Source organism: Rhinoderma darwinii, chromosome 1, assembly GCF_050947455.1.
Source record: "Rhinoderma darwinii isolate aRhiDar2 chromosome 1, aRhiDar2.hap1, whole genome shotgun sequence".
Classification (NCBI taxonomy): domain Eukaryota; kingdom Metazoa; phylum Chordata; class Amphibia; order Anura; family Rhinodermatidae; genus Rhinoderma; species Rhinoderma darwinii.
In genome coordinates this window covers 458899672-458927294 of record NC_134687.1, presented here as the reverse complement: position 1 = coordinate 458927294, position 27623 = coordinate 458899672, and the positions used below count along the sequence as shown (strand labels likewise).

Sequence of the window (27623 nt, the reverse complement as noted above, 5' to 3'; positions counted from 1 at the left end):
TGTAAAATGAGGGGGGAGATTTTTTTATTTTTTTTTAATCTGTTCATGATCCAGCTTAAGAGCTGCCTGTGTTTTAATGGATTTTCTCCCTTTCTCAAATGAATGGATTGGCCCTCATTATCATTTAAATAGAAGCCTCAGTCGCTGTGAACATGGAAAATTTGGTTGTAAGGCTGTGATCATGTGAAATATTCTGAAGGTGAAGGGGGGGGGTAGCGGAAAGGGTAAAGAGAAAAAAAACAACAAAATTTCAGATTTCCCTAGCACCACCCACTACATGATGGGAAAATAGACTAACAATTGTCTATCTGGCCTTGCCAAACTGGCTGCCCTAGTTAGCTGAAGCTAACACTCTAATTGTCAGGTACGACCCCCCCCCCCCCCCAGATGAATGAAGATGTATTCAGGACACAGCAAGGGCTAAACATGAGTGATACCAAGAGGCAAAGATTAAATTGGCAATTATTGGCTTAGCAGGAAAGGTTGGCAGGTGCACGGTGCTCCTCTGACTCACCAGGGAAAGATAGGAAATGCAGCTGCATTATTCACCCGTATGCTGTGCTTAACTTCTTCACTGCCGTAGCTTGCAGCAGTCCTTTAAATGCATATATTTGTTGCGTATAGCGAGGGAAATAATTATGTATAAAAGGATGTTCAATTTAGCAAGCATTGTTTATTATCTTAGTCTTGCGTAGTCTTTGGTTTCTATGTTTTTAAATAGTTATATGGTCCTATTTTGACATTTGAACTCTGTCCCAGCACAGCCGATCCGTGCATCGGAGCAAATAGCGTCAGGCTGTCTAAAGTGTATCGTGCAATTAAATGCTTTTGTATTTGCTTTTTATAACTTGTACGACTTTTGCTACAGTGCTGAGTCTGCATTCTAGATTTGCACAATTTGAAATATATTTTCCATTTACCACTTGATCGAAGTACATCTAGAAATAGCTGAGCATACTACTATGTCTTTCTAAAATGGGTAATGTTTGTGAATGGTACACAAAAATGGTTGTGTAGTAAAATACTGCATTTATTCTGTTGTAATTCATAGTTGGTAAAAGTCCCTTCCATTGCACAAAATTCTTTATATCGTACAAAGAGAACTCTAGAGGATATGTTTTCCATATTGTGAGAATCTCGCTTAATTACCTTTAGGTGCATCTGAAACTACTCATAAGAGTTTTATTTTGACAATTTAAAAAAAAATCTTTTCGAATTTCAAAATAATTCAGAAACTTGGTGAGTTTGTCTTTGCTGACCTTGCTCTTTTTCCTCCACAGAGCTCCGCTCAGTCACTTTCTGGACGCGGTTACTCAGTAAGTGTTTTCTTTCCTTGTTATACCTGCTAGTGAGTAGATCATTTGCTTTAAAGAGTAATGGTCCGATTGGTTTGGTCCTCCTAGGAAAGAAAGTACTTAAAGGGGTTGTCCACTACTGGACAACTGACCTATCCACCGGGTAGGTCATCAGTACGTGATCTGTGAGGGTCCGGACCCCGCACCGTTAAGTCGCTCCGGCTAGCTCCGAGTACCGGACGTACATGCCAGAAGCAGATGAGAGCAGAGCTGCAGTTTGGCAGCACGGCCGCTATGCTATGTACAGAGCCAACTGCTTCCAGGACTGTACCTCGCGTAATGGATCATGACATCCAGTGCCTGGAGGCAGCAGAAGCGGCTTAACAGTGCGGGATCCGGGTCTTGGTCCCGCACCGATGATATACTGATGACCTATCTGGTGGATAGGTCATCAGTTGTTCAGTAGTGGACAACCCCTTTAAAAGCCTTTATAGCTCTTCATTACAACAGCAACTTTCAAACTGCACTCCTATCATGTGCAAGTTTTGTGTCCTAAGTCATGCACTTTGTATAAAGATGACCGTGCACATTAGATTTGAAGTGGCTGACAGATGGACGATCAATCGTTAGTCCGACTATACTTTTGGCCAATGGCAACACAAACCTACATTATGAGTTTCTTTAGGGAGCAAGAATGGAGAAAAAAAAATAATTGCATGGAAGATCATGGCTGATAATGGGGGGGAAATTGTCGAAAATGGCTGTTTTGGCTGACATTAATCCCATAGCTGAGGAGTGGAGAAATAGATGTCACAAACCGTCTAGAAGGATCCAAAAAAGAGTTGTCACTTTCCAAGCTCATTTAGCCCTTGTTTGAATACCTTTTACTAGCAGTAGCTACTATAGTACTCTATAACTACGGATAAAATCGTGGTCCGGAACAGATAATACACTGTCCATACACTGTTTAATATTTTGGACTAGTGCAACAGTTGGGCTGATAGCTTTGTGTTCTGCAAGCTGTAGATTATTGTGCTTTGTGTGAAAAAAAATAGTAGCCCTACCCCCACCTAGTGTTCACTATGCCGACCATGATGGTGCTTTATAATGGGTCACTGACCAAAATGTATGGGTTTTTTTTCGTTTTGTGATTAAAGTGGTTTTCTAACCAGCGCTTTCTTGCTCTTTTATCAATTCGGGATTTTTCTTGCATCATACAGCGGGAATCATCATTGGCCTGCTTTTCACATGGCTGACAGTGGGCTCGGCATCTAATAGGCTATAGTATAGAAGAAAGGCACCAAATCAGGAACTAATGAGGAGCTAAAACTCCGAGATAGATCAAGATGTCTGAACTAGAATATAACAGCCTTCCTTGGCAATTGTTCCTCCTGCTTATACGGTATATGAGGCATAAAGGAAAACCTGGATTCCTCGCACCTCATCAGTAATACAGGACTATCATGTAGCGGACCGTGAGAGATAGAGATAGATTGGAAAGGATAAAAGCAGGAAATGGAAAATGAGCAGCTCAACATAACTCATCCTGTACATTTTTCCGTAGCTGGTAGTCATTTTAATGGTTGCAATTCTTTTACTTAGAAAAATGACAAAATTAAGAGGCTTTGTGTTGAAAACGGAACACTTTAGCCTGTTCAAGGCCTGTGTTCATAGGTTAGAAATTCAAAACGCAAGATGATATAACCCGTTCTTTTTATTTTCTAGCAGCATGTGTAATATAAATATATTTTGTAATATACTTTATTAATGAATTTGGGCTCCTTTTTGTGTTATATGTGTTTTAAATGGCCCCTCTGACACTTTTCTACCACGTTTTATTTCTTGTACGTCTCCTGTTGCTAGCAGAAATCCGTACACTGTGAATGTATCAGTGTATGGATTCTGCTGCCTGTGAGTACAGGTGGGAGGTGGCCCCATCCTGACGTCAGATGTGCACGCCCCCATCGTGACGTCAGGAAGGTCTGTCTGCCTTTATACACTACACAGTTCATGGAAGAGACTGTGTGCACTGGTCTCCGGCAGGGCTTAATAGTTGTCTGTCAGAATCACGATATACTGCAATACATCAGTATTGCAGTATATCGTGCAAGTGATCTAACGATCGCTGGTTGAAGTCCCCTAGGGGGACTAATAAAAAAAGTAAAAATGAGTTAAAGTTTTTTTTTTTTGTTTAAAAACAAAATTAAAAATATTAAAAGTTAAAAAAAAAACTTTTCTCATTTTTCCACTAGAGCATAGTAAAACATTAAATAAATAAACATAATTGGTATCGCCGCGTCCGTAAAAGTCTGAACTATTACAATATATCATTATTTAACCCGCATGGTGAACGCCGTAAAAAAAAAAATTGTAAACGCCATAATCTCTATTTTTTGGTCACCTAATCTCCCACAAAAAAATGAAATAAAAAGTGATCAAACCGTCGCATGTACACCAAAGTGGTATTATTAAAAACTACAGCTTATCCCGCAAAAAATAAGCCCCCATACCACTTAATCGACGGAAAATTAAAAAAGTTATGGCTCTCAGAATTTGGCGACACAAAATAAATTTTCTTTTTTACACTTAGGTTTTTACTTGTAAAAGTAGTAAAATATAGAAAAAAACTATATATATTTGGTATCGCCGTAATCGTATTGATCCACAGAATAAAGATAACATGTGGTTTTAATTGCACAGTGAATTCCGTAAAAACGGCGCGCAAAAAACCATGGAGGAATCGCTGTTTTCTAGTACATTATACGGCAAAATAAATAGTGCTACGAAACACTACAACTCGTCCTGCAAAAATCAAGCCCTCATAGTCCTATATCGACGGAAAAATAAAGAAGTTATGGCTTTTGGAATGTGGGGAGGAAAAAACGAAAATGAAAATCTGAAAAAGGGCTGCGGTGGGAAGGGGTTAAATACCCCATATGTCACAAATTTTACGGTAATTGCGACTTTTCTACGCTAAAAAAGTGGCTTAGAGTGTTTAATAAATTTCTTCAAGTGTTCTCTGTGCGGTTTGTCCAAAGATACAAACAATCCCTCCCCCCCAGTAACTGACAAGCTACACCAGTACCATTACTCCTTTAGGGTATACAATAGTCCGTAATATAAATTGGAGGTAGAAGTCATCAATAAATGTAGAAGGCAAAGCTTATGGGAATACAACAAACCGGACATGGCACTGTAAGGGTATGTTCACACGGCAAACTAAAAACAGCTGTAAAATACGGAGCGGTTTTCAAGCGTTTTTTGATTCGTGTTTTTACGGCCGTTTTTGGAGCTGTTTTTCTATTGAGACAATGAAAAACGGCTCAAGAAGTGACATGCACTTTTTTATTACGGGGCATTTTTTTTACACGCCGTTTTTAAAAACGTTTACGTCCCGAAAAACGGCTGAAAATAAGCCGTGTGAACATAACCTAATAGGTATTTACATGATCCCCCTGAGGAAAATTCTGTCCCAAGCCAAAGCGGCTGTAGCTATTTCAGAATCCTCTAACCAAATAGACCAGAGGTCCTAGATTTTATTTCCGGTTTCCTCTTAATATAAATATTTTTCTCCGTCACCAATTTATTTTGTTACTAAACTTCCCTTGTGTGGGCGGGTTTTCCATTTCTGAGCAATTAAGTTTTGTAAGAGAATGTAAGATAATAAATGTGCTTCACTACGTAAGAGTTTTTTAGTATTACTTAAAATATCCCTCCATTGTTCTTCCTCTATAGGACCGACATCCCACTTCTCTTTTATAGTCGAAGGGAATTTCTCCAGTTCCTTCGTCTGTCCAGCTTTTAATGAATCCCCCTTAATGCATGAGCACCCTTATGTTTGTGTCCTTTAACAAATTCCCTATGTCCAACATCACCTCTGCAGATCCAGGACATGCTGTTCTGTCTCCAACGTGTCATCTGTGGCTCCATCCATACATTGTTGGTGACCAAAAGAGTCCGTTGTGTGTGTAATTGAAGCTAGGAGCGGACATAGATTTTCGCTCTAATTGACACCATTTTTTTTGCGTAAGTTATAATAAATTTGTTTGGCCACAGTGATCTCATCCCTTTGGTTAACCTTTATTTTATTTTTTTCAAAAATGGTGAGGGCAGCTCAAAAATCCCAACTAAAATTGCGACTTGTGTCTTTTGCAACTTTTCTACGCTTGAAAATTGGCGTAGAAAGGTTGACAAATTACCTTTTATATGTTTGCGCATGGAGTATTTATGTCTTTTCAGTTGCCTGTTTTATTTTTGGTAAGCAAATTTGTGTTCTAACTTCTTGAAATGCTGAACTGACTATACATTGGCCATTGTAATTGTTTTGTTGAATTTTTTTGTTTGCTTGACTATTATTTCACATGTCCTCTATGCCACTTATAGCTGAATGTGATAAAAGACTTTGGTAGAAGTAATATGGAGATTTTGATCAATACAGTGTACAGAATAGTTTCTTACTACTGTGGCATGTCTTACTCCACTTGTAAATTGTCCCAACTCCAAGATAGGCTGAAGTGACATGTGCGTCTACTGTGATCAGCAACTAAACCCACATTGAAAGTAATATCCAGTGGGATCCCATTTCCTTTGTGTGTTACAAATACCTTAAAGAATAAATGCTCTAAGCTGTCTCTTTGAAACACTGTCACATGGGATAAGCACGCTTACCGGATCTACACATTGTGGCGGTAGAGAAATAAACAGCCGTAAATAATCCACCACTTGTCTACTGAGATGTGAAAATTGAGTACAGGGGGATTTGGCTTCTGTGCAGATGCTGGAAGGGGAGGGAGGAGAGGTTATGATCTGAGCTGGGATGCAGGCTAGAAAGATAACTGGATTTCACTCTGACACATTGATGGACGTGGCAGGATTTTCATTCAACATCAACCATCGAAAATAAAAACTCCTGAGCAGTATGCGTGAATTTATCTACGTTTTCTATTTGTACTGAAGCCCTGGTTTTTACAAAAAGGAATGTAAAAAGTGTCGGTATTTTGAACTCTAAAGGCCCATTTTACACAGGCCAATAATCGGCCGAACGGGCGTTCTTTAGTAAACGGGGCAACGATCATCTGACAAATGAGCATACGCTCGTACGTCAGCTGATTTAATCTTTTATGTTGAGCTGAAAATGATCGTTGTCGGCAGCACATCTTCCTGTGTAAACGGGATATGCTGCCGACAATGATACAAACTGATGTAGACCGAACGATCATATTCGCAATAATTCGTGCCCATACAGCCAAGTATCGGCCCATGTATGAGGGCCTGTAAACAGGCACTGATCGACTTGTTGTATCTGCCCGTGTAAACACAGTTTAAGGCTTAGATTGTTAAGATTCGGGACAAATGCTATATTCCCTGGGGTGAAAGACCACAGTCATTAACCCTAGACCAAGCAGCACTTAAAGAGGCTCTGTCACCACATTATAAGTGCCCTATCTTGTACATAATGTGATTGGCGCTGTAATGTAGATTACATCAGTGTTTTTTATTTAGAAAAACCATCATTTCTGACCGAGTTATGACCTATATTAGCTTTATGCTAATTACTTCCTTAATGGACAACTGGGCGTGTTTTACTTTTTGACCAAGTGGGCGTTGTGGAGAGAAGTGTATGACGCTGACCAATCAGCGTCATACACTGCTCTCCATTCATTTACACAGCACATAGTGATCTAGCTAGATCACTATGTGCAGTCACTTACACACACATTAACGTTACTCAAGTGTCCTTACAATGAATAGGCATCACCTCCAGCCAGGACACTTCGGTAATGTTTGTGTTAGATTTACAGCAAGGCAAGCGTAATCTCGTTTTAAATGTCAGTTTACAGCGTAATCTCGCGAGATTACGCTTGCCTTGCTGTAAATCTCACACAAACGTTACCGAAGTGTCAGGATTCTGAATAGACATCACGTCCTGGCTGGTAGTGATGTCTATTCACTGTCAGGACACTTGTGTAACGTTAATGTGTTTGTATGTGGCTGCACATAGTGATTTAGTAAGAACACGATGTGCTGTGTAAATGAATGGGGAGAAGTGTATGACGCTGATTGGTCACTGATTGGTCAGCGTCATACACTCCTCTCCACAACGCCCACTTGGTCATATAGTAAAACACACCCAGTTGTCCATTAAGAAAGTCATTAGCATAAAGCTAATATAGGTCATAACTCCGTCAAAAATGATCGTTTTTCTAAATAAAAAACACTGCTGTAATCTACATTACAGCACCCATGACATCATGTACAATATAGGCCACTTATAATGTGGTGACAGAGCCTCTTTAAGGAGAACAATTCCAAAATGTAGGCCTCATTCACACAGTAGTATTTTGGTCAGTATTTTGTATCAGTATTTGTAAGCCAAAACACTGAGTGGAGCCTATAGAAAAAAGTATAAATTGAAAAATGTGTTTCTCTTCTGTGTTTTCGATCCACTTGCTGACACAAATATGCCCGTCTGAATGAGGCATCAGATTGTATATGGTTTGGCCAATCCATTTTCAGTTCCAGGAAGTCCACTCCTTGTATTATATTTTTATTTACAGATCCTGCTAATACTAGTTACCATCATGTCTATAGGTACCTTAAGATCTTCCTTCAGCCACCTACCCAATGATCGAATAATCGCCCTAAATGACATTAGCATAAATGTAGTGTTAGATTACATCTGTATTTTTATTTTAGAATGTTAGTGTGAAGAGAAGTACCATCTCTAAAGTTTCTAAAAGAGAAAAATAAGGCTGGAGAAATTTCAACAGCGGGGACTTCAATGTGCCTAGCACCTTAGTTTTGAGGCTTGGCCACAAAAACAGTTAGGAGCAGTATATCTGACTACAAAGGTCTAAGGTATTTTTTAGATAGATACCTTTAAAAACATTGTTCTTGGATCCCCATTTCAGAAGCGGGGGTATTTTTTAAAGTCTTGGTGCCATTCTGATTGGCTGGTGGCACTTTAAGATTGGCTCCAGGCATAAGGAAGTTAGGAATGGTCACTCTGGTACATTTTTAATGGGCCTTGTTATTAAAAGTGTTATGACTGACATTCCTAACCCTTCGAAACACAAATGTCTATATTGCAGATCTGCGGCTTTTATTCCTTGAAAAACATACTTTTCTACTCCGAATTGAATGGGTGGATGCGTCCTTACATAAAGAAGTTAAAAACTTTTTCTTAACGTGGATTACCATCACAAATCAAGCAGAAAATCGGTGATTTCTTAGGGTATGTGCACACGCTAGCTTCCTTTTACGTCTGAAAAGACAGACTGTTTTCTGGAGAAAACAGCTGCGTCGTTTCAGACGTAAAAGCTCCTCCTCGCATTTTGCGAGACGTCTTTGACGGCCGATCATTTGAGCTGTTCTTCATTGAGTTCAATGAAGAACGGCTCAAATTAAGTTTCAAAGAAGTGTCCTGCACTTCTTTGACGAGGCAGTCATTTTACACGTCGTCGTTTGACAGCTGTAAATGACAGGTCGTCGGCACAGGTCGTCGGCACAGTACGTCGGCAAACCCATTCAAATGAATGGGCAGATGTTTGCCGACATATTGGAGCTGTATTTTCAGGCGTAAATCGAGGCATAATACGCCTCGTTTACGTCTGAAAATAGGTCGTGTGAACCCAGCCTTAGAGGCAACCACATGGTTTCTTGAACAGGGCTTAAGGGTTACTTACCCCCGTTCATAAGTTCTTTAACCTACTAATTCTTGACCCTGGGAGTGGATCATATTCTCATGTCGTCTTAGACCTTCTATCACATACTGGTTCTCAAGACTGGCTTTACTTCACGGAAGCCACAACTAAATAAAGGAAGTTAAATGAGTAATACTACAATTTTAAAACTGAGACATACTCCGAATATAGAGGGGCAGCACTCCAGAATTAGGTGATATCCTTCACATTTATTTTTATTAGGCATCCAAGTTTGCATATAGAATGAAGCCTCCGTGGTAAATGGCCGTCTAAAAAAAATTTATGTGAAGAATATCACCTAATTCTAGAGTATTGACGCTCTTTGTTGTGCTCATACGTACTGGTGATTTAGGAAGTTCGGCCACCCGGATTTGTGCACCCATCAAAAAATAGTGATTATTAGGCCTTATTCACACGGACATGTCCGTTTTGCGCGCGCAAAAGGTCCGTGTGGCATCAGCATATGATGCGTGGCTGCGTGATTTTCGTGCAGCCGGCATCATTATGACACTCTGGTTTTATGTTTACAAACAGAAAAGCCAGTGGTGCTTTTCTATTGTCATTCATTTATTTTACTACTGTTTCGCACATCATGCGCGGCACCCGGAAGTGCTTCCGTGTGCCGTGCGCAATTTGCACGCACCCATTGACTTCAATGGGTGCGTGCTGCGCAAAACACGGCCAAATATAGGACAAGTCGTGAGTTTTACGCAGCGCACGTACGCTGTGTGAAATTCACTGACAGTCTGGACAGCCCCATTCATTAACATAGGTCCGTGCGACGCGCGTGAAAATCACGTGCATCGCACGGATGTATAACACGTTCGTGTGAATAAGGCCTTAAGAGGGCGTTGCCTGACCCCCCCCTGTGTGAAGCTTTTGATACTTCCAGTCTATCTAGAGATAGATGCAGGCTCCAGAGGTGGGACCCGCATCTATCTGACATTTATGACCTATCCTGTGGATAGGTCATAAATGTCTCTCATAGGAAAACCCCTTTAAATAGTCTTCATGTCTACATATTCCCTGCAGACTCCACATAATAGTACAGTACCTGATATTTCTTCTGAATTCTGCTTAGTGATATTTTACAAGCATAAACTCCTCTAATATATGACTTAGGGCCTGTTCACATCACCGTTCATTTCCGTTCCGGGGTTCCGTCGGAGGTTTCCGTCGGGTGAACCCCGCAACGGAAAGTGAAACTGACAGCACAGCTTCCGTTTGTCACCATTGATCTCAATGGTGACGGAAACATAGCTAATGCTTTCCGTTCGTCACCATTCCGTCTCGTTTCCGGTTTTCCGACGGAATCAATAACGCAGTCGACTACGCTATTGACTCCGTCGGAAAACCGGAAACCAGACGGAATGGTGACGAACGGAAAACATTAGCGATGTTTCCGTCACCATTGAGATCAATGGTGACTGAAACGGAGGCTGTGCTGTCAGTTTCACTTTCTGTTGCGGGGTTCACCCGACGGAACCCCGGAACGGAAATGAACGGTGATGTGAACAGGCCCTAAATCTTTAACTTACCCGTTTGCTGTCTAGCTTGAAGTCAGTAATAACTGCTGCTATAGTCCTTTTTACTTATCCCATTAACACTTTGGAGATTTAACCCAGTGACATGTAAACTGTCATATGAGAGGGGGGTACAGTGTGACTGAGGCCTCGGGCTGCACAAGGAATCTACAATGTGTTAGTAACGGCAATAGAGAAATGTGTTCATCTGTATTTCTGAGGTGAGAGTAAACCGTGAATAAAGCTAATGCTGCTTCCTTGGGAAGTACATAGAAAGGCATAGTATCTTTCCAGACAACGCTAGGCATAGGATACAACCCCCCAGGTTCTGGGAACTGTATAGTGCCAGCTTTTTTGCAGCCCTAGTTTAACCATGAATGGGCATTTTGTCAATGTCCCTTGCTTAAAGTGCAGATTCTCATGACATTGACATTAACTTCACACTTTGTATCAGCTTGTCTTCTGGCCCCAGCTTCTACCGTTTTATAACTTGTCTCTACACCGGAAAAGATGGTGGTGAATGCTGTTTTAGCGTTGTGCTAGCTGTGGTGATACTCCTGTAGTCTGCGGATGGCCAGCCTCTGATTCACTTAGCCCTCAATACATTCTCTCTCCTGCTAAAGCTTCTGGTTGTGTGGGAAGGTAGAAGAGCCCAGGCTTTCTCACTGTGGTTTCCCCCTTGCAGTGTAGCGGAAAAGCTTAGGCTGGCTGAGACGGAAATCACTCGGTTAGCTGACAGCCACCATACATTCAGATAAAATCAGCTCAGCAATATTTATTTTTCTTGTTTGTGTCTGTGAAGGATGAATGAAAAATTAATTATTATATGTAACCTGAAGTAAAGATATCACTGCCTACTGCATCTCAAGATTGAATCTTACTTTTCTCCTGAAAGTGTTGAGGTCTTATTAAAAGATATACAAAGGTTCTATACAGGACTGAAACGTCACATATGGATTAAACGAACCACTATTGCAATTCTGAATGCTGCCTCTCTTTTAATATAAATATATATGTGTGTGTGTGTATATATATATATATATATATATATATATATGCACACTTTTATTTATGTGGGAGGCCTTTGTTATGCCCAACACCATCTCTTATGTGTTTCATTCATTCTGCTTTCTATTCACAAATTTCAAATATGCTAGGCTTATATGTGGACAAAAAATTGAGATTGGCCCTTCTGTCAAGGCCTCACAAGAAGTGTCAAAGTAGGTGTGGCTTAATCCAAGTCTATGTGACATGTGGTTTTAACCTAAAAAGTGGGTGAGGTTGCATAGGTTAAAAAAAAAAAAAAGAGACCGGTCCATCAAGTTTAACCTTTCTCAATAAATTACCCATTATTCATTGCTTGATTAATTATAACCCCCAATGCCATTCGTCAATAAATAAGCATGTAGCCTTTTTTTAAATGCTGACATAGTATCTGCCATCACTACCTCTTGGGGTAGGGCATTCCATAGCTTGAGCACCCCTTCTATAATGATGTCTGAAACGTCTTTCTTACACCCGCAATGGATGTCCTTTGTAGAGTCCTTGGAAGGAACCGATCACATTCTTGTTCTGTGTATTGACCACACATATACTTATACATGTTAATAAGATCTCCTCTAAGACGTCTTTTTTTCCAAGCTGAACAAGCCCAATTTTTCTAGCCTTTCAATGTAAGCAACACCTCCCATCCAATTTAATAATGTAGTTGCCCACCTTTGAACCCACTCCAGTTCTCCTATATCCTTTTTACAATGTGGAGCCCAAAACTGAATTCCATATTCTAGATGTGGGCTTACAAGGGATTTATATAGGGGTAATATTACATTTGAATCCCAGGTGTTTATCTTTTTTTATACACCTAAAATCCTATTTGCTTTTGCAGCTGCTGCCTGACATTGAGTGCTGCTGCTTAGCTTATTTGTTACCAGAATACCCAGGTCCTTCTCTTGTTCCGTTATCCCCAATTTTATTCCATTTAATGAATATGAATTAGTGCTATTATTGCCTCCTAGGTCCTTACTTTACATTTATCAACATTAAATGTCATCTGCCATTTTTTTGCCCATGCTGCCAGCTTATCTAGGTCTTTCTGTAATATTTTATAGCCAAGTTGAGTTTTAAGTATCCCACAAAGTTTTGTATCGTCGGCAAAAACTGAAACCTTGCTATCTATTCCATCCACAAGGTCATTAATAAAGAGATTAAAAAGAATTGGGCCTAACACCGATCCTTGTGGTACCCCGCTTCTGACTTCAACCCATTTTGAATAAGTTCCATTTATGATGAACCATGTGGCTTAATTGTGATTATTAAACTTTTAAGCCACACTTTTTTTAATTTCAATATTATTATTAGAAAATAAAGTAAAGTGCTATTTACATGTTAAAGTATTGCATGCATTGCCTACAACAGGCGTATCACGTATGTCAGTAGCATGGGTTCATGTAACAAACATAAACACAATCATTTAACATATAAGTTCACATCTGTGTCGGATTCTGACGTTTTTGCAGAACAAAATTGCGCAGCGTGCTTCTTCCGACTTATCACAGACTTAATTTGGGGTGACTGGAGAAGGAACATTTAAAATTGGGTGTCTCCTTGGGGAAACCGCTCTTGGATTTTGGAGCCAACCCCTTGTATCTTATGTACAGACCATATGTTAGACCTTTGATATGTTTTCACCGGTAGCCAGCGGCAACTATGTATACATTATATAGTGTCAGTCTCCCAATTAAAGTTTTAAAAGATGAATCTATGTTTTGCTTGTACTTTGAATTCTTCCTCCAGGGTCTGGGACATATTAAATCCATGCTGCAATGAAGTATCCATTTGAATCCCTGAAATATTTATTCATGCAGCACAGCAGCTATAATTCTCCTGCAGGCAGTGTCTGTTAATATGCATGTGTCTGGCAATTACATGTCTGCAAAAGATTTCTTGTCCTAGCAGCCTGAAGAGGGAGGGAAATAACTCATCGTAAGATTTCTCCATTTTTACCTCTTTATTTACATATAACAATTATTATTGAGGCCTGGGTTGTGACATTTCTGTCAAGGTTTTATAAACTTTTTAAAAGTAAAATTCTGGCTAACAGCTGATCCAGCTTTTGCCTGGATTCCGTAACTGGTTCTGAAATTCCCTGTTTTCTAGCCGGTCTCTCCTGAAGCCTGTGCTTGCTTTGTCTTTCTAAGTAGTGGATGCCATAGGGCAATGGAGAACCTGTACAGGGGATAAGAACGTAGGGTCCGGGCAGGCAAAAAGCAAGTGCAAACTGCAGGAAAGGCTTTATATAGCAGATGGTGAGGACACTCGGATTCGGAGCCAAGTTGTAAGTGAAATTTGGGGGATGGGTAAACCACATACAATTCTGGAGAAAGTTGATTTAGCCCAGTTTTACGTGATAGAATTTATAAACCATTGTCGGCAGAGTCACTTTCTAACACCATGTCTGCTCGGCAATATTATGATAATTGTATTTAGGAAAACATTGTTATTCTGTTTTGAACTCCCTGAAGATCATATTTTACTAATGGTCCAACAATTCTATATATTGTGATTAATCTGCAAACTCAATAAATGTATTGTTATGGATTACAATAAATATCACCGCTCAGGGAATTTTTTTGGGGGAAAATCCAACAATTGTCACGGAAGTGTCTGAGAAATAAGGCATCCCAACAAAGGCTTTTTAGAAAACGACTGGGAACCATTTGCAACGTGTAAGTAATGTAGCAAGTTTATTGCGGCATGTTTAGAATAGCAGTTTAATTTGAGGATTTAAAGGACTATATCCAGGTTTGCTGTCTTGGTTCCCTGGATATATTTGTTCTTACTGGGCTTTGTTCGTCTACCATACACAATGCTGCTTCAAAGAAATGGAGCCGACTTCAGTAATGATAACTGAAAACAGGTCTGTCCCAGCGGAAAGCTAGAGTAGATGGTTCATGGCCTTGAGATCATTTGGAAAACTTGGGATGGAGCCAGACAGACACAGTATAATCGGTCTCGGGGAAATGAAGACATATTCTTCCCATTATTTAATTTGCTGGCTACAAACATTAAGTGCTGAAAGCTAATAATGATGGTTGTGGAAGAAGAAAGGCATTCTGGGAATCTGAGTCACATTTTCTGTGGCTCAAAAATAAATAAATTGGGAGAGGAGTCTGTGCAGATTCCCCAAATGCCATGTTAAAGCTGCAATGAATAGTTTCTTGAACTCTATTTTGTTTTCCAAGTGAAATACCAGATGAGACCATGTCCGGTTGAGTGTACGGCAGGTGAGTTCTGAATAATTCTCCTTATAGAAAACAAGCAATGCTTTGTCTGACCTGAAATGACTACATTTTTGTAGGAAATCGGGTAAAAAAGTATTTTCTATGTGCCCTGTAAATAGTGGACAATGACTGCCTGGCTTCTACTCAGGAAAATGAGCTGTTCCCACAATGCATAGCAAAAGCCTCTTGCAGGTGTTCACGCAGCTCAGTCTCTCACACCCCCTGCAAATTAGTAACAGAAGCTAATGGCCCAGCAGGAGCCCATCAAACTGCTGACAATTCCAGCCTTTCTAAAGGGCCCTTTATGTCAAAACCTCCCTATGAGCCCTGTCCACCTCTAAAGCCTATTTGTCTGTCCTGGTGTGGGGGCTGCATCAGCAAGTAGACCTGCTGCTGGACCCCATGCAGGGACCATTACTGTTGCCACTAGCAACTGATAAGAATCACTGTTAACCTCTGCAGGGATGGCAACACATCACTCATGTTCTTAGAATAAAGGCACTGAGGTCTTAGTTGTTGCTAAATCATTTCCAGTGGTTGAACATACTATGGTGCAGGTTGTGTCATTTAGTCCACAAGACTTAATTTAACTAAAGCTCTTTGAGTTCATCCCCTCCCCCATTTGTCCACCACCCAGACTAAAGACTTTCATCTTCGGATACTAGCCTGTTTCACAAAAAAAAAAAAATTGAATTGGATTATACAGCAGAGAGCCCAAGTGTTAAACTCAATACAACCAGAGAGATAAACAGCACCAGGATAAATGTAAAAAATATAAGTGCAAGCCCAACAGGACTAGATCCAACCGTCTCACACGATGGCAAAGAAGGGAGATACAGGCACATTCCACAAAAATAGGAACTTTATTCAACCTCGGAGCCTTTCTCAAGCATAACACAATGCATCAAGTGACCACAATATAAAGTGCAGGAAGTCAATAAACAATACATACTAGTCCTTCTCAATGAATTAGAATATCATCAAAAAGTTAATTTATTTCAGTAATTCAATTCAAAAAGTGAAACTCGTATATTATTTTTCTTTTAATGATGAGTATAGCTAACAGTTATTGGAAGCCCAAAACGTAGTCTCTCAGAAAATTAGAATATTATAGAAGCCCAATTTCAAAAATGATTTTTAATACGGAAATGTTGGCCTACTGAAAAGTATGTACAGTAGATGCACTCAATACTTGGTCGGGCTCCTTTTCATGAATTACTGCATCAATGCGGCGTGGCATGGAGGCGATCAGCCTGTGGCACTGCTGAGGTGTTATGGAAGCCCAGGTTGCTTTGATAGCGGCTTTCAGCTCGTCTGCATTGTTGGGTCTGGGGTCTCATCTTCCTCTTGACAATACCCCATAGATTCTCTATGGGGTTTAGGTCAGGTGAGTTTGCTGGCCAATCAAGCGCAGTGATACTGTGGTGGTTACACCAGGTATTGGTACTTTTGGCAGTGTGGGCAGGTGCCAAGTCCTGCTGGAAAATGACATCAGCATCTCCAGAAAGCTGGTCAGTAGAGGGAAGCATGAAGTGCTCGAAAATGTGGTGTGTGTGTGTCTGTATGTATATATATAGTGTGTGTGTGTGTGTGTGTGTGTGTGTGTGTGCGCGCGTATGTATATATAGTGTGTGTGTGTGTGCGCGCGTATGTATATATAGTGTGTGTGTGTGTGTGCGCGTATGTATATATAGTGTGTGTGTGTGCGCGTATGTATATATAGTGTGTGTGTGTGTGCGCGCGCGTATGTATATATAGTGTGTGTGTGTGTGTGCGCGCGCGTATGTATATATAGTGTGTGTGTGTGTGCGCGCGCGTATGTATATATAGTGTGTGTGCATGCGCTACAGATAGTGGAGCAGGATTATCATCTTCTCTCTGTACTGTGTATAGAAGACATGATAATAGTTAGGCTCCACCCACTAGTCAGAGAAAACTGGGAGCCTGCAGATGGAAAACCTGCTAAATAATGCAGAATACAAGTCCTATAATGGCCAGAAACAGTGTTTTTCCTCATGTTCACACACATATGACCGCTTATTCTGAAAAGTTTGTTATACTTTCAAAAACTGTAGATTCCCATTCCAGCTGTTAACACTTATGTCCTGCAGGGTCTCTGGGTGCTATGAACATGAAAACGTGTACTTGATTCACTGCTGCTTCCTATTCCCAACATACAATCGCTTCCATGTCTTTCTCTATTTATTGGGACACTCTAAAACCTATCTTGCTTGTGCAATGCAGTTGTAAAGCCAATAATGATTGCTCAGTATGCGTTCACCCTGATAGGTAAATGAATTCTCTTTTGACCGCACGCATTGCTTCAAAAACAGGTTAATACCCAGATGGAGGACCGAATTTACTTAATGAGTAAAAAAATGTACAATGTATTCCAGAGCATATTTCTATTAATCTCATTAATGCCAGCGGCTGGTAATCATAAAGCAATTTTTTACCTTTGACAAGGACACAATATCTATTTTTTCCCCACAAAGTAGCTGAGTGCCAGAATAGGTCCCTGCTCGGATACATAAACCTCCCCTTTGGCTGTAACAAAGAATAAAACAAGGAAGCCAAAGGCACCAGCTCATCCTTTGATCCCTCCTCATGACTTTATTTCATTAGCCCTAAAGTATAAGGAGGAAAGTTAATGACATCATAAAAGCCAGGACTCCATAAAAGATGTTTCTGCTGATTTACTGCCCATGTACGCACAGCGGGTCGTATAACTGCCCATTAAAGATGCTGGGTCCTGCTTTGCCTGCAGCTCTCCTTATCTGCAGTCTTTTATTTATGGCCAGAATATTGAGACTGGCTGTGCACCGTAAATCATAAAAACTATTTTATTGCCTGTGTAATTAACCCCTCAATTATCCGCCTCTGCAAGGGAGCTGGCGTCTTTCTTTTGGTCTTTATTAAAGGCTGTGAGAAGCTATTGTCTGTGTGAAAGGTGCAGCCCTTCTTGCCTATATACTTACTGAGGTAGCAATAAAGTGGCGACAATCAGCGCCTTCTGTATTGTTTTTAACGCTAGATTATGTTGTCTTCAATGGACTTTTGTTTTTGCAAACATAAAGGGTAGCAAAATATATCCTCTATCCTGTGATTGTCACATACACGTACTACCTCTTTTGCAGCTACATTGACGTTACATGTGGGTGCTCACAATTCTTTATTATTTCTATTGTACTCTAGATTTTCTTGTCTTTTATACTTATGTAAAGAAATATTAACGGTCAAATGTATCTTCTCTCTTCAGTCACGTTTTAACTCATATTTGGCATGGTTGATATGATTAAACTAGCAAATTTTACATTTATGTGTGCTGTAAATCCATGGAGCCATATCCCACAGTTCTCTGTGCGACAGAATCTGTATTACAAGCATTCATCATGTCGGCGGTAGAATGCTCCTCGGTTCTCCTTTGATGTATGCGCCCCCCCCCCCCCCCCAGCGATCTACTCCAGATTAATATGCATGGAATGATTAGGATGAGTTGTCCAGTTATTCACATACAGATTTATGCTTTACATACATTGCACATATCCTTATTCCTCGGTCATTTTCCTGTATGAATTAAAGCCCAAGTAATGAGTTGAGTAGGCTTGTGTTAAAATGATGAGCAATTATTAGAACAACATCCTACATTTTCCACCATGGGCGCTTACATTGCTGGCATAAACACCTATTTTTCCCTGGCATTTACTGCACAGACAAGTTGTCCTTGGAGGAGAAATCCAATGTAAATATCTTACATCTGCTAGTCTGGTAGGATCCGGTTCCCACAAGAAAAGAGACATTTGATTTCCAGCACTAATAAGGGACATTGTTTGACAAGGAACTTTTAATGCAGTTGGTGAAGAATTGATCAAATATATCTGGAAGATAGAATGTAACTTGCAGTTGGAGGGGGAGAGTATTTAATGTGTTGCTATCATTTTTAAAGAAGACTTTTCTTCCAATATATTCTCATTTGAGATAAACATGATGATAGGACACATCGTAGTATCATAAACGATATTAAAGGTAACCTCTTTTCATTTTATAACTGTCTCCATAAAAGAAAACCTAGCTCCAAAATCTTTCCTGCTGTCAATTCTGCTTGCTTGAAGAGAGTTGTCCAACTCTACTTGCCATGCACAGCTTTTTAGCCAATCACAAGACAAATAAGCAACCATACTTCACATAAAGCTTTTTTTTTTTAATGTAAAGTTGAAACCCCCTGGCATTGTTTAGATAACCAGTACACTTCTCTGTTAATTTCATAGAGGAAAAAAGGACAGCTTCTCTTCAACTCTTAGGTAGGGGGCGCACAAGGCGAATTGATGCGCGTCAGGAGGGAAGGCTAGCCCCTCTGGTCCGATCCCACAGAAGAGCTACAGTAGCACAAATTGCTGAAAAGTCACTGCTGGCTATGATAGAAAGGTGTCAGAACACACAGTGCATCGCAGCAGTGGCGGACACAGACTGCAAAAGGCCCCTGTGCAGATAATGTGCCAGGGCCCCCCCCCCCCACCCCGCAAACTTCTCATGGCCGACGGTCCGCTTTCAGCTGCATCGCTGGGTCTCCTAAGTGACCCAACAATGCAGCACTAGCAGCCGGGGCGTCACTAAGGCTGGGTTCACACACACACTATTTACGGACGTAATTTGGGCGTTTTAGCATTGAATTACATCCGAAAATGCGGCTCAAAAGCGTCGGAAAACATCTGCCCATTCATTTGAATGGGTCTTACGATGTTCTGTGCCGATGGTCATTTTTTTTTACGCGCCGCTGTCGAAAGGCGGCGCGTAAAAAACTGCCTGTCACTTCTTCAGATGTAAATGGAGCCGTTTTCCATGGACTCCATGGAAAACCAGCTTCAATTACTTCCGTAGTGGACGCAGCAAAAGACGCCTGCACATGCCATTACGGCTGAAATTACGGTGCTGTTTTCTCCTGAAAACAGCACAGTAATTTCAGCCGTAACAGACGCTGCCGTGTGAACATACCCTCAGGGCTTAAAATGTCCGGGAAATAGCCCCAATACATATGTGTCCGCCCCAAAAAAAAGTGTGTGTATAGGAGACAGCATAGCATATCTATAGCACTACGACCCTATAAACTATGGATAGGATTAGATACAGTGGCTGAGCAGACAGTATCACACATGATAGGATTAGATACAGTGGCTCAGAAGGCAGTATCACACATGATAGGATTAGATACACAGCTCAGCAGACAGTATCACACATGATAGGATTAGATACAGTGGCCCAGCAGACAGTATCACACATGATAGGATTAGATACAGTGGCTCAGCAGACAGTACCACACATGATAGGATTAGATACAGTGGCTCAGCAGACAGTACCACACATGATAGGATTAGATACAGTGGCTCAGCAGACAGTATCACACATGATAGGATTAGATACAGTGGCTCAGCAGACAGTACCACACATTATAGGATTAGATACAGTGGCTCAGCAGACAGTATCACACATGATAGGATTAGATACAGTGGCTCAGCAGACAGTATCACACATGATCGGATTAGATATAGGGCCCAGCACAGTATCATACATGATTGGATTAGATACACAGCTCAGCAGACTGTATCACACATGATAGGATTAGATACAGGGCCCAGCTCGCTGACATTGCGGCTCCAGCGCTGGACCCAGGAAAGGTAAGAATAATAATTTTGCTTCTTTATGTGTTACTGATTATTTTTGTGTGTTTGTGTTTTTTTTACAGGTTCGGTTGTTGGACTTCGGATACGAGGACTTCAATGACGGCGTTTTTTTTATTCTCAATAAAATGGTTAATGAGGGTTGTGTTTTTATTTCAATAAAAAAAATTTCTATGTGCTTGTATCTTTTTAAACTTTATTATCACCGCCTTAGTAATGGCCGCTGGCTGATTGACAACCTCCATTACTAAGGCGAGGCTTAATGTTAGCCGGTGCAGAGTCTACACTAACCCCCATTATTACCCCGGTACCCACCGCCACCAGGGGTACTGGGAAGAGCCGGGTACAAACCAGTACCCGACCAGCTGTAGTGACGGGCAGGCACCGGGGTGGCCGCAGGCTGGTAGTATTAGGCTGGGGAAGGCCAAAAACAGTGGCCCTTCCCACCCTTGTAATGCTGCCTGCTGCTGCTGTGTTGTATCTGGCTGGTTATGAAAATTGGGGGGGACCCGACATCGTTCTTTCCAATTATTTTTTAAATGACGTGGCGTCCCCCCCATTTTCATAACCAGCCAGATACAATAAAGCAGCCGCAGCCTAGCATCACCAGGGTAGGAAGGGCCACTGTATCTGGCCTTTCCCCTCCTGATAATACCAGCCTGCGGCCACCCCAGTGGCCGACCATCACTACAGATGGTCAGGTACTGGATCGTACCCGGCTCTTCCCAGCACCCCTGGTGGCGGTGGGTACCGGGGTAATAAAGGGGGTTAGTGTTAGCCTCTGCACCGGCTAACACTAAGCCCTGCCTTAGCAATGGATGCTGTCAATCAGCCGGCGGCCATTACTAAGGCGGTAGTAATATAGTTTAAAAAAAACCACAAAGACATAGAAAAAATATTTTATTGAAATAAAAAAAAAAAACACAACCCTCATTAACCATTTTATTAATAAAAAAAAAAGCTGTCATCGAAGTAGTCCTGGAATCCGCCGTAGTCCAACGACCGAACCTGTAAGAAAACACACAAAAAATGATTAGTAACACATGTGTTAGGGTATGTGCACACACACTAATTACGTCCGGAATTGACGGACGTATTTCGGCCGCAAGTACCGGACCGAACACACTGCAGGGAGCCGGGCTCCTAGCATCATAGTTATGTACGACGCTAGGAGTCCCTGCCTCGCTGCCGGACAACTGTCCGGTACTGAAAACATGATTACAGTACAGGACAGTTGTCCCACAGCGAGGCAGGGACTCCTAGCGTCGTACATAAGTACGACGCTAGGAGCCCGGCTCCCTGCAGTGTGTTCGGTCCGGTACTTGCGGCCGAAATACATCCGTCACTTACGGACGTAATTAGTGTCTGTGCACATACCCTAAGGCTTAGATACAGGGCCCATGTGTGATACTGTCTGTGGGACCCTGTATCTAAGCCTACCACAAGGTAGGCTTAGATACAGGGTCCAGCAGACAGTAATCTTATACAGTATAAGATTACTGTGTGCTGGGGCCCTGTATCTAAACCTACAGTGTGGTAGGCTTAGATACAGGGCCCAGCAGACAGGATCACGCATGGGCCATGTATCTAAGCCTACCATGTGATTGGCTTAGATACAGGGCCCAGCAGACAGCATCACACAATCTGTGATCCTGTCTCATGGGCCCCCTAAGCCTGCTACATCGTAGGCTTAGGGGTTGTGCAGTCCCTAAACATTGATGGCCTATCCTCAGGATAGGCCATCAATAGCTGATGTGTCGCCCGGGACCCGCAAATCAGCTGTTTTGAAGGGGCCGCAGCACTCGTACGAGAGCTGCTTCCCCTTCATTTCACTACTCGCCCACACTGTGAATCGCCGAAACCGATTCACAGTGTGACCGGAATGAAGTGACAGGAATGAAGGGGAGCAGCTCTCGTACGAGTGCTGCGGCCCCTTCAAAACAGCTGATTGGCGGGTCCCAGGAGTCGGACCCCGCCAGTCAGGGCTATCTTACCTTCCTCTTCGGCCGCGGCGGGAGTTCTGTAGTCTCGATGCTGTGCGCGGCGGCATAGCGCTGTGACGTCATGCGCTGCGCACAGCGCCTGACGTCAGGACCTCCGCTGCGATCCGGAACCAGGAAGGTAAGTAAAGTATGTTACTATAGTAACAGGGGCCCGCGGCCCGAGTTACTATAGTAACTTTTTATTGATGTGGTGCGGGGGGCCGTGGGCCCCCCTGGCTTCGGGGCCCGGTCGCAATTGCGACCGCTGCGACCCCTATAGCTACGCCAGTGGTCCACGGGCCTCTGTCTCAGTCCTCAGCATCGCGCAGCTGAGAACTGAGTCGGCCAGCAGAGGAACGGGCCCCCTTCCCACGCGGGGCCCTTGTGCAGCTGCACCGGCTGCACATGCGGTATGTCCGCCCCTGCATCGCAGCTTGCTGCATTTGTGGCTGCGTAGCTGCAGACTGGTCAGAGTGCCCATGCTGACCCATGTCCCTTGCAGAAAGCTCTGACAATGGGCATGTGGACATCAGAACGGACTCATGGAGCAATGGAAGAATGTGAACTAGTCTGATGAATATATATATATTCAAGTGCATATCCTAATAAACAAAAAGGATTTTGTTTCTGGAATTACCAGGTTCTTTAATATTCTATAGAAGTTTGCTAACTAGGAAAACTTCAAAAAGATGTGCACCCTAGATTTTTTTTCTTAGCTCTGTTTCATTCATCACTGTGTATTTAAGTATGGAGGAGACAGTGACTGAATAATAGCGCCAAATAATGATTAAATAACAGCGCCATACATGCGGTTCTTTAGTACACTGCAGACCAGATGAATACAGTACTGGCCAAGTGCGTTAAAATCTACAATAAACAAGAATCAAATGTAACCCTTTCATGAAAAATGGTAATTGAATCCCCTGTGTCCAGGTCAAATTTTAAATTTTGATATGCACTTCTTTAAACAACCGCTTTGAATATCACAACTATTTCTACTTTGTTTTTTATTTACAAGACTCATTAGGCTTTCATTTTCTAGATTAGTTTAATTCCATGTTTTAAATTTTTATTATGAGCAGACCAATCACTAAAAATGGGAAACATTTTTTTTGAAAAGACAGATATTTTGTATTCCAGGTATCTCAAAGCCCCGACAGATATGAAAGTGCAGCGCAGCCTTCACTGAAGCAGCACTGCACTCATTAACCCGTTAGTGACCGCCAATACGCCTTTTCACGGCGGCCACTAATGGGCTTTATTCTGATGCATACGCCTTTTCACGGCGCTGCATCAGAATAAAATAAACAGAGCAGGGAGTGTCAAATCTCCCTTCTCTCAGCTACCAGCTACCGTTCCCCCTAGGTGAAAACTGAGCCTGCCAGATAGTGTGCCCATACTTCCCTTAACTCTTTGCATATATTATTATTATTAATAAATATATATATATATATATATATGTTCATTTGTTTGTGTCCACTTCGTTGTTTTTTTCTTTGAAGCCTCTCATCAATATTTAATTATATCCTGGGGTTATCCAACAATATACAATAGGAACTTTGGCCCCAGCTTATACAAATTCTCAGTGTTCTCTATTTACTAACTTGCAGTGTAGCTCATTGAAAGTGCTCTACCGTTACCTCTTTTATGGTTGCTGCTCCATATTGGTCTGAAATGTAGTTACAAAAGCTGCCTCTAGTAGTGCTGGTGCTGTGATTTAATTTTTTTGGTCGGTGTTCACATGGATGACGTGTGTGTGACTGATTTAACAAATTGTAATTATTTGAAAACGAATGTTTAACTCCCCCAACACATTATTATTTCTGAATTACATTTTATGTTCTCACCTATAATGTGCATACTGTCTGCCAAGACATAAGCTGAGAAGGTGCTGGTGTCTGCTTTTCCTGTTTTGGCAGTCTCTGTATTGCTGATAAATTCACGTGCTGATATAGAGCAGTGGGAGCTTTTTATGTGATGGGAATCCATCATGGTTACTATAAAATTCTTGTGTTCAGCTGCATCCTCAAGCAAACAGATTCTGTCAACGTGCCTTACTTCTGCACAATCTCATCTACAAACCAGTGGCTGCTCCTCCATGTCTCGGCTCGCAGTTCCTGCTGGGTGACATTGCAGAGCTCCAGGCATCATTAGCTCAGACAAGTGGATTCCCAGCATCACTGCTACATCTTCTAGACCATTTAAATAGTCTAAATGTTGTCTTGATGTCATAGGAGAAAGAAGGGAAAATATTTCTCTAATGTGTGTGTATATATATAGCCATTTTATCTGTAGCTAATAAGGGATGACAAGCAATGCGGTGCCTTCCCAAGTATAATGGATACTAAAATCATTAGTACGAAGTAGCACATCTGTCTACTGTATTGTCATTAAAGCAAGGTTGGGCAAATCCCTAGAGCCATGTAACCAATGTGCCTTGCAATTTATTTATTTTTTATTGATGTCTACGGAAATTCTTGGGGAAAAAAGGGCAAGAAAAATCAAGCTGGCATCTGGAGTTGTGTAACTGGCTCTAGTCTGCTTTAATGTGTGCACCTCTACATTAGGGAGCCCTGCAAACAGCTCTGGGGATAACCGTACCAGCCATTTCCCGCACAGACATCAGAGCATGCTGCGGATTTTCAAATCTGTGCGGAATTGAGCACGTGTTGGGGATTTGTCACGGGTTTTCACGGCAGATTTCACCCTTTGCCATGCATAGATGTAACATGTAACACGTGCAGATTTTGCTGCAGATTTGTGTGGACTCGTTCATAAACCTTAAGTCCACAAAGTTTTTGGTGCATCTGTTTTACACCATTATAGATATTTTCGTTATTAGTAGGAGATATATAAATGTTAACACCAGTGCTTAGTGTTATACTGAAAGTATTCCAGGCATAGTGTAATCCACAAAGTGCAGCATAATATAAAAGAAAGCTTTTCAGAACACATCTACCATCTCCCACGTAGTATACAGAAATTCCTGCAGTAACTACCTGTATACTGCGCTCTGCTTCTGCTGTGATGTCTATATGTCTATCCCGCGAAATGTGAACAGCAGAGCCAGTGTTTATAGCCAATCACCTACAGCCTCCATCTTTGAGTTATGGCATCCGAGCAAAAATGCACTGTCTTCTTGAGAATTCTCCCAATAAAACAGTAGTTTTCCTCATTGTAACTATGGTATACGGGTTGTCGATTCACAGTTCACCGTGCCAACATTTCCTCTAAGCTTTCACAAGGAATGAAAGTAGATTCCATTCCCCTGTTCATCACAGTTTCATTATTCACACCGCTGCTTTCATTAAGTTAACGTGTCTGCAGTATTACAGCTGAAACAGTAATATGACTTGGGGGAGAAAAGTACATCTCCTTCACTTGCAAGATCTTCTAGCGTCTTCTTCCTGGTTGAATACATTCAGTAGCATATGATGTTGTATGACACAAGGTTCTTGTTTAAAGAGGCTCTGTCACCACATTATAAGTGCCCTATCGCCTACATAAGGAGATCGGCGCTATAATGTAGGTGACAGCAGTGATTTTTATTTAGAAAAACAGTCTATTTTTACCACGTTATTAGCGATTTTAGCTTTATGCTAATTAGTTTCTTAATGCCCAAGTGGGCTCCTCTCCATTCATTTACTCAGCGCATAGGGATCCTGCTAGATCAGTATGTGCTGTCTTAGGCCGGATTCACACGAGCGTGTGCGTTTTGCGCCCGCAAAAGGTCCATAAAAGCTCAGTGTGTCAGCAGCATATGATGCGTGGCTGCGTGATTTTCGCGCAGCCGCCATCATTATGACACTCTCTGTTTTTATGTTTGTAAACCGAAAAGCACGTGGTGCTTTTCTGTTTTCATTCATAGTTTTGACTACTGTAGCGCGCATCACGCGCGGAACACGGAAGTGCGTCCGTGTGCCGTGCGCGGTTTTCACGCACCCATTGACTTCAATGGGTGCGTGATGCGCGAAAAACTGGCAAATATAGGACACGTTGTGAGTTTTACGCAGCGGACATACGCTGCGTGAAAATCACGGGCAGTCTGAACGGTCCCATTGACTAACATAGGTCCGTGCGATTTTCGCGCGCGTAGCACGGACGTATTATACGTTCGTCTGAATAAGCCCTTATACTGACACATTAACGTTACTGAAGTGTTTAGACAGTGAATAGACATTCCTTCCAGCCAGGACGGGATGTCTATTCACAATCCCTGCACTACGTTAACGTTTCTGTGGTATTTACAGCAGAGCAAAGCGCAATCTCGCTGTTATCTGTCATTTAAAGCGAGATCTCGCGATTTTTGTCTTTATATTTTGACAGCTTGCAGGATATGGGTGAAATATGATAAAGAAAGTGGATTTGCCTTGATCACATATGTGTTTTAGGCTCCGTTAGGAGCCTCCAACGCAGATCCCACCGAGAATACCACAAACAATAGCACAGCATACTACGCTATTGTTTCCGGTAAAACCACAGACACCCCAATGGAACCCATTAAAGTCAAAAGTTTCCGTCGGCCGCCGATGTCCGTTGTTCAATGGAATCTGCTCTTCTGATTTTTCTATTCTGCTCCATTGCGAAGGAAAAGAACAACGTAAAGCTGAACGCAGGCGTGAGGCCGAAACAATAGGTTTTTATTTTATTTTGTGTGTTCTTACAAAACCGCTGTACGTAATTATTTTTTCTTCTGCCCTAGTGTAATTTCTCCTATTTGAACAGCGCATGTGAAAGCACGGACTATGGATGCTCTCAGGATGTAGTGTAATGTTGTTAAGCAAGACCTATTGTAGTACAATAGTATTAAACAAAGTTTCTTAAGAGGTTACTGTAGACTTAGCCTAAGTGTTGAATTATAGTTTTAAAAACTGCGCAAGCAGCTAAATAACCTGCAGCGAGTCCAAAGTCCGGCTCCCCCTACCCAACAGTCCTTGATCGGCAACCCTCGTTGTATTGGTGTGGCTGCCATTCATGGACTGTTTGCCAGGGGGAGCCAGACTCTGTACTCTATCAGGGCTTATTAGCATAGCTTGTGTATATGTATAACTATAAAGACATATACAGCATAAGTCAAACAAGCGAATGAACATACAGACGTACGGAAACCAAATATATGGTTTTGTACAGTTATTCTGAAACCCTAGATTGTTATCATAGATGTT

The 27623-nt window shown here is 41.7% G+C and overlaps 1 protein-coding gene across 12 annotated transcripts in view; it reads left to right on the top strand.

Moving 5' to 3' along the window:
• Nucleotides 1–27623, top strand: part of FBRSL1 (fibrosin like 1) — a 539464-nt gene that overhangs the window by 278238 nt on the left and 233603 nt on the right. For 11 of the 12 annotated variants that reach the window (XM_075832773.1, XM_075832754.1, XM_075832801.1 and 8 more), the window contains one exon: nucleotides 1281–1316. The exons of the other annotated variant lie outside the window; for it this stretch is intronic. In XM_075832773.1, the coding sequence (XP_075688888.1) occupies nucleotides 1281–1316 (36 nt within the window). The remainder of the gene's footprint in view (nucleotides 1–1280; nucleotides 1317–27623) is intronic. 12 annotated transcript variants of the gene reach the window in all.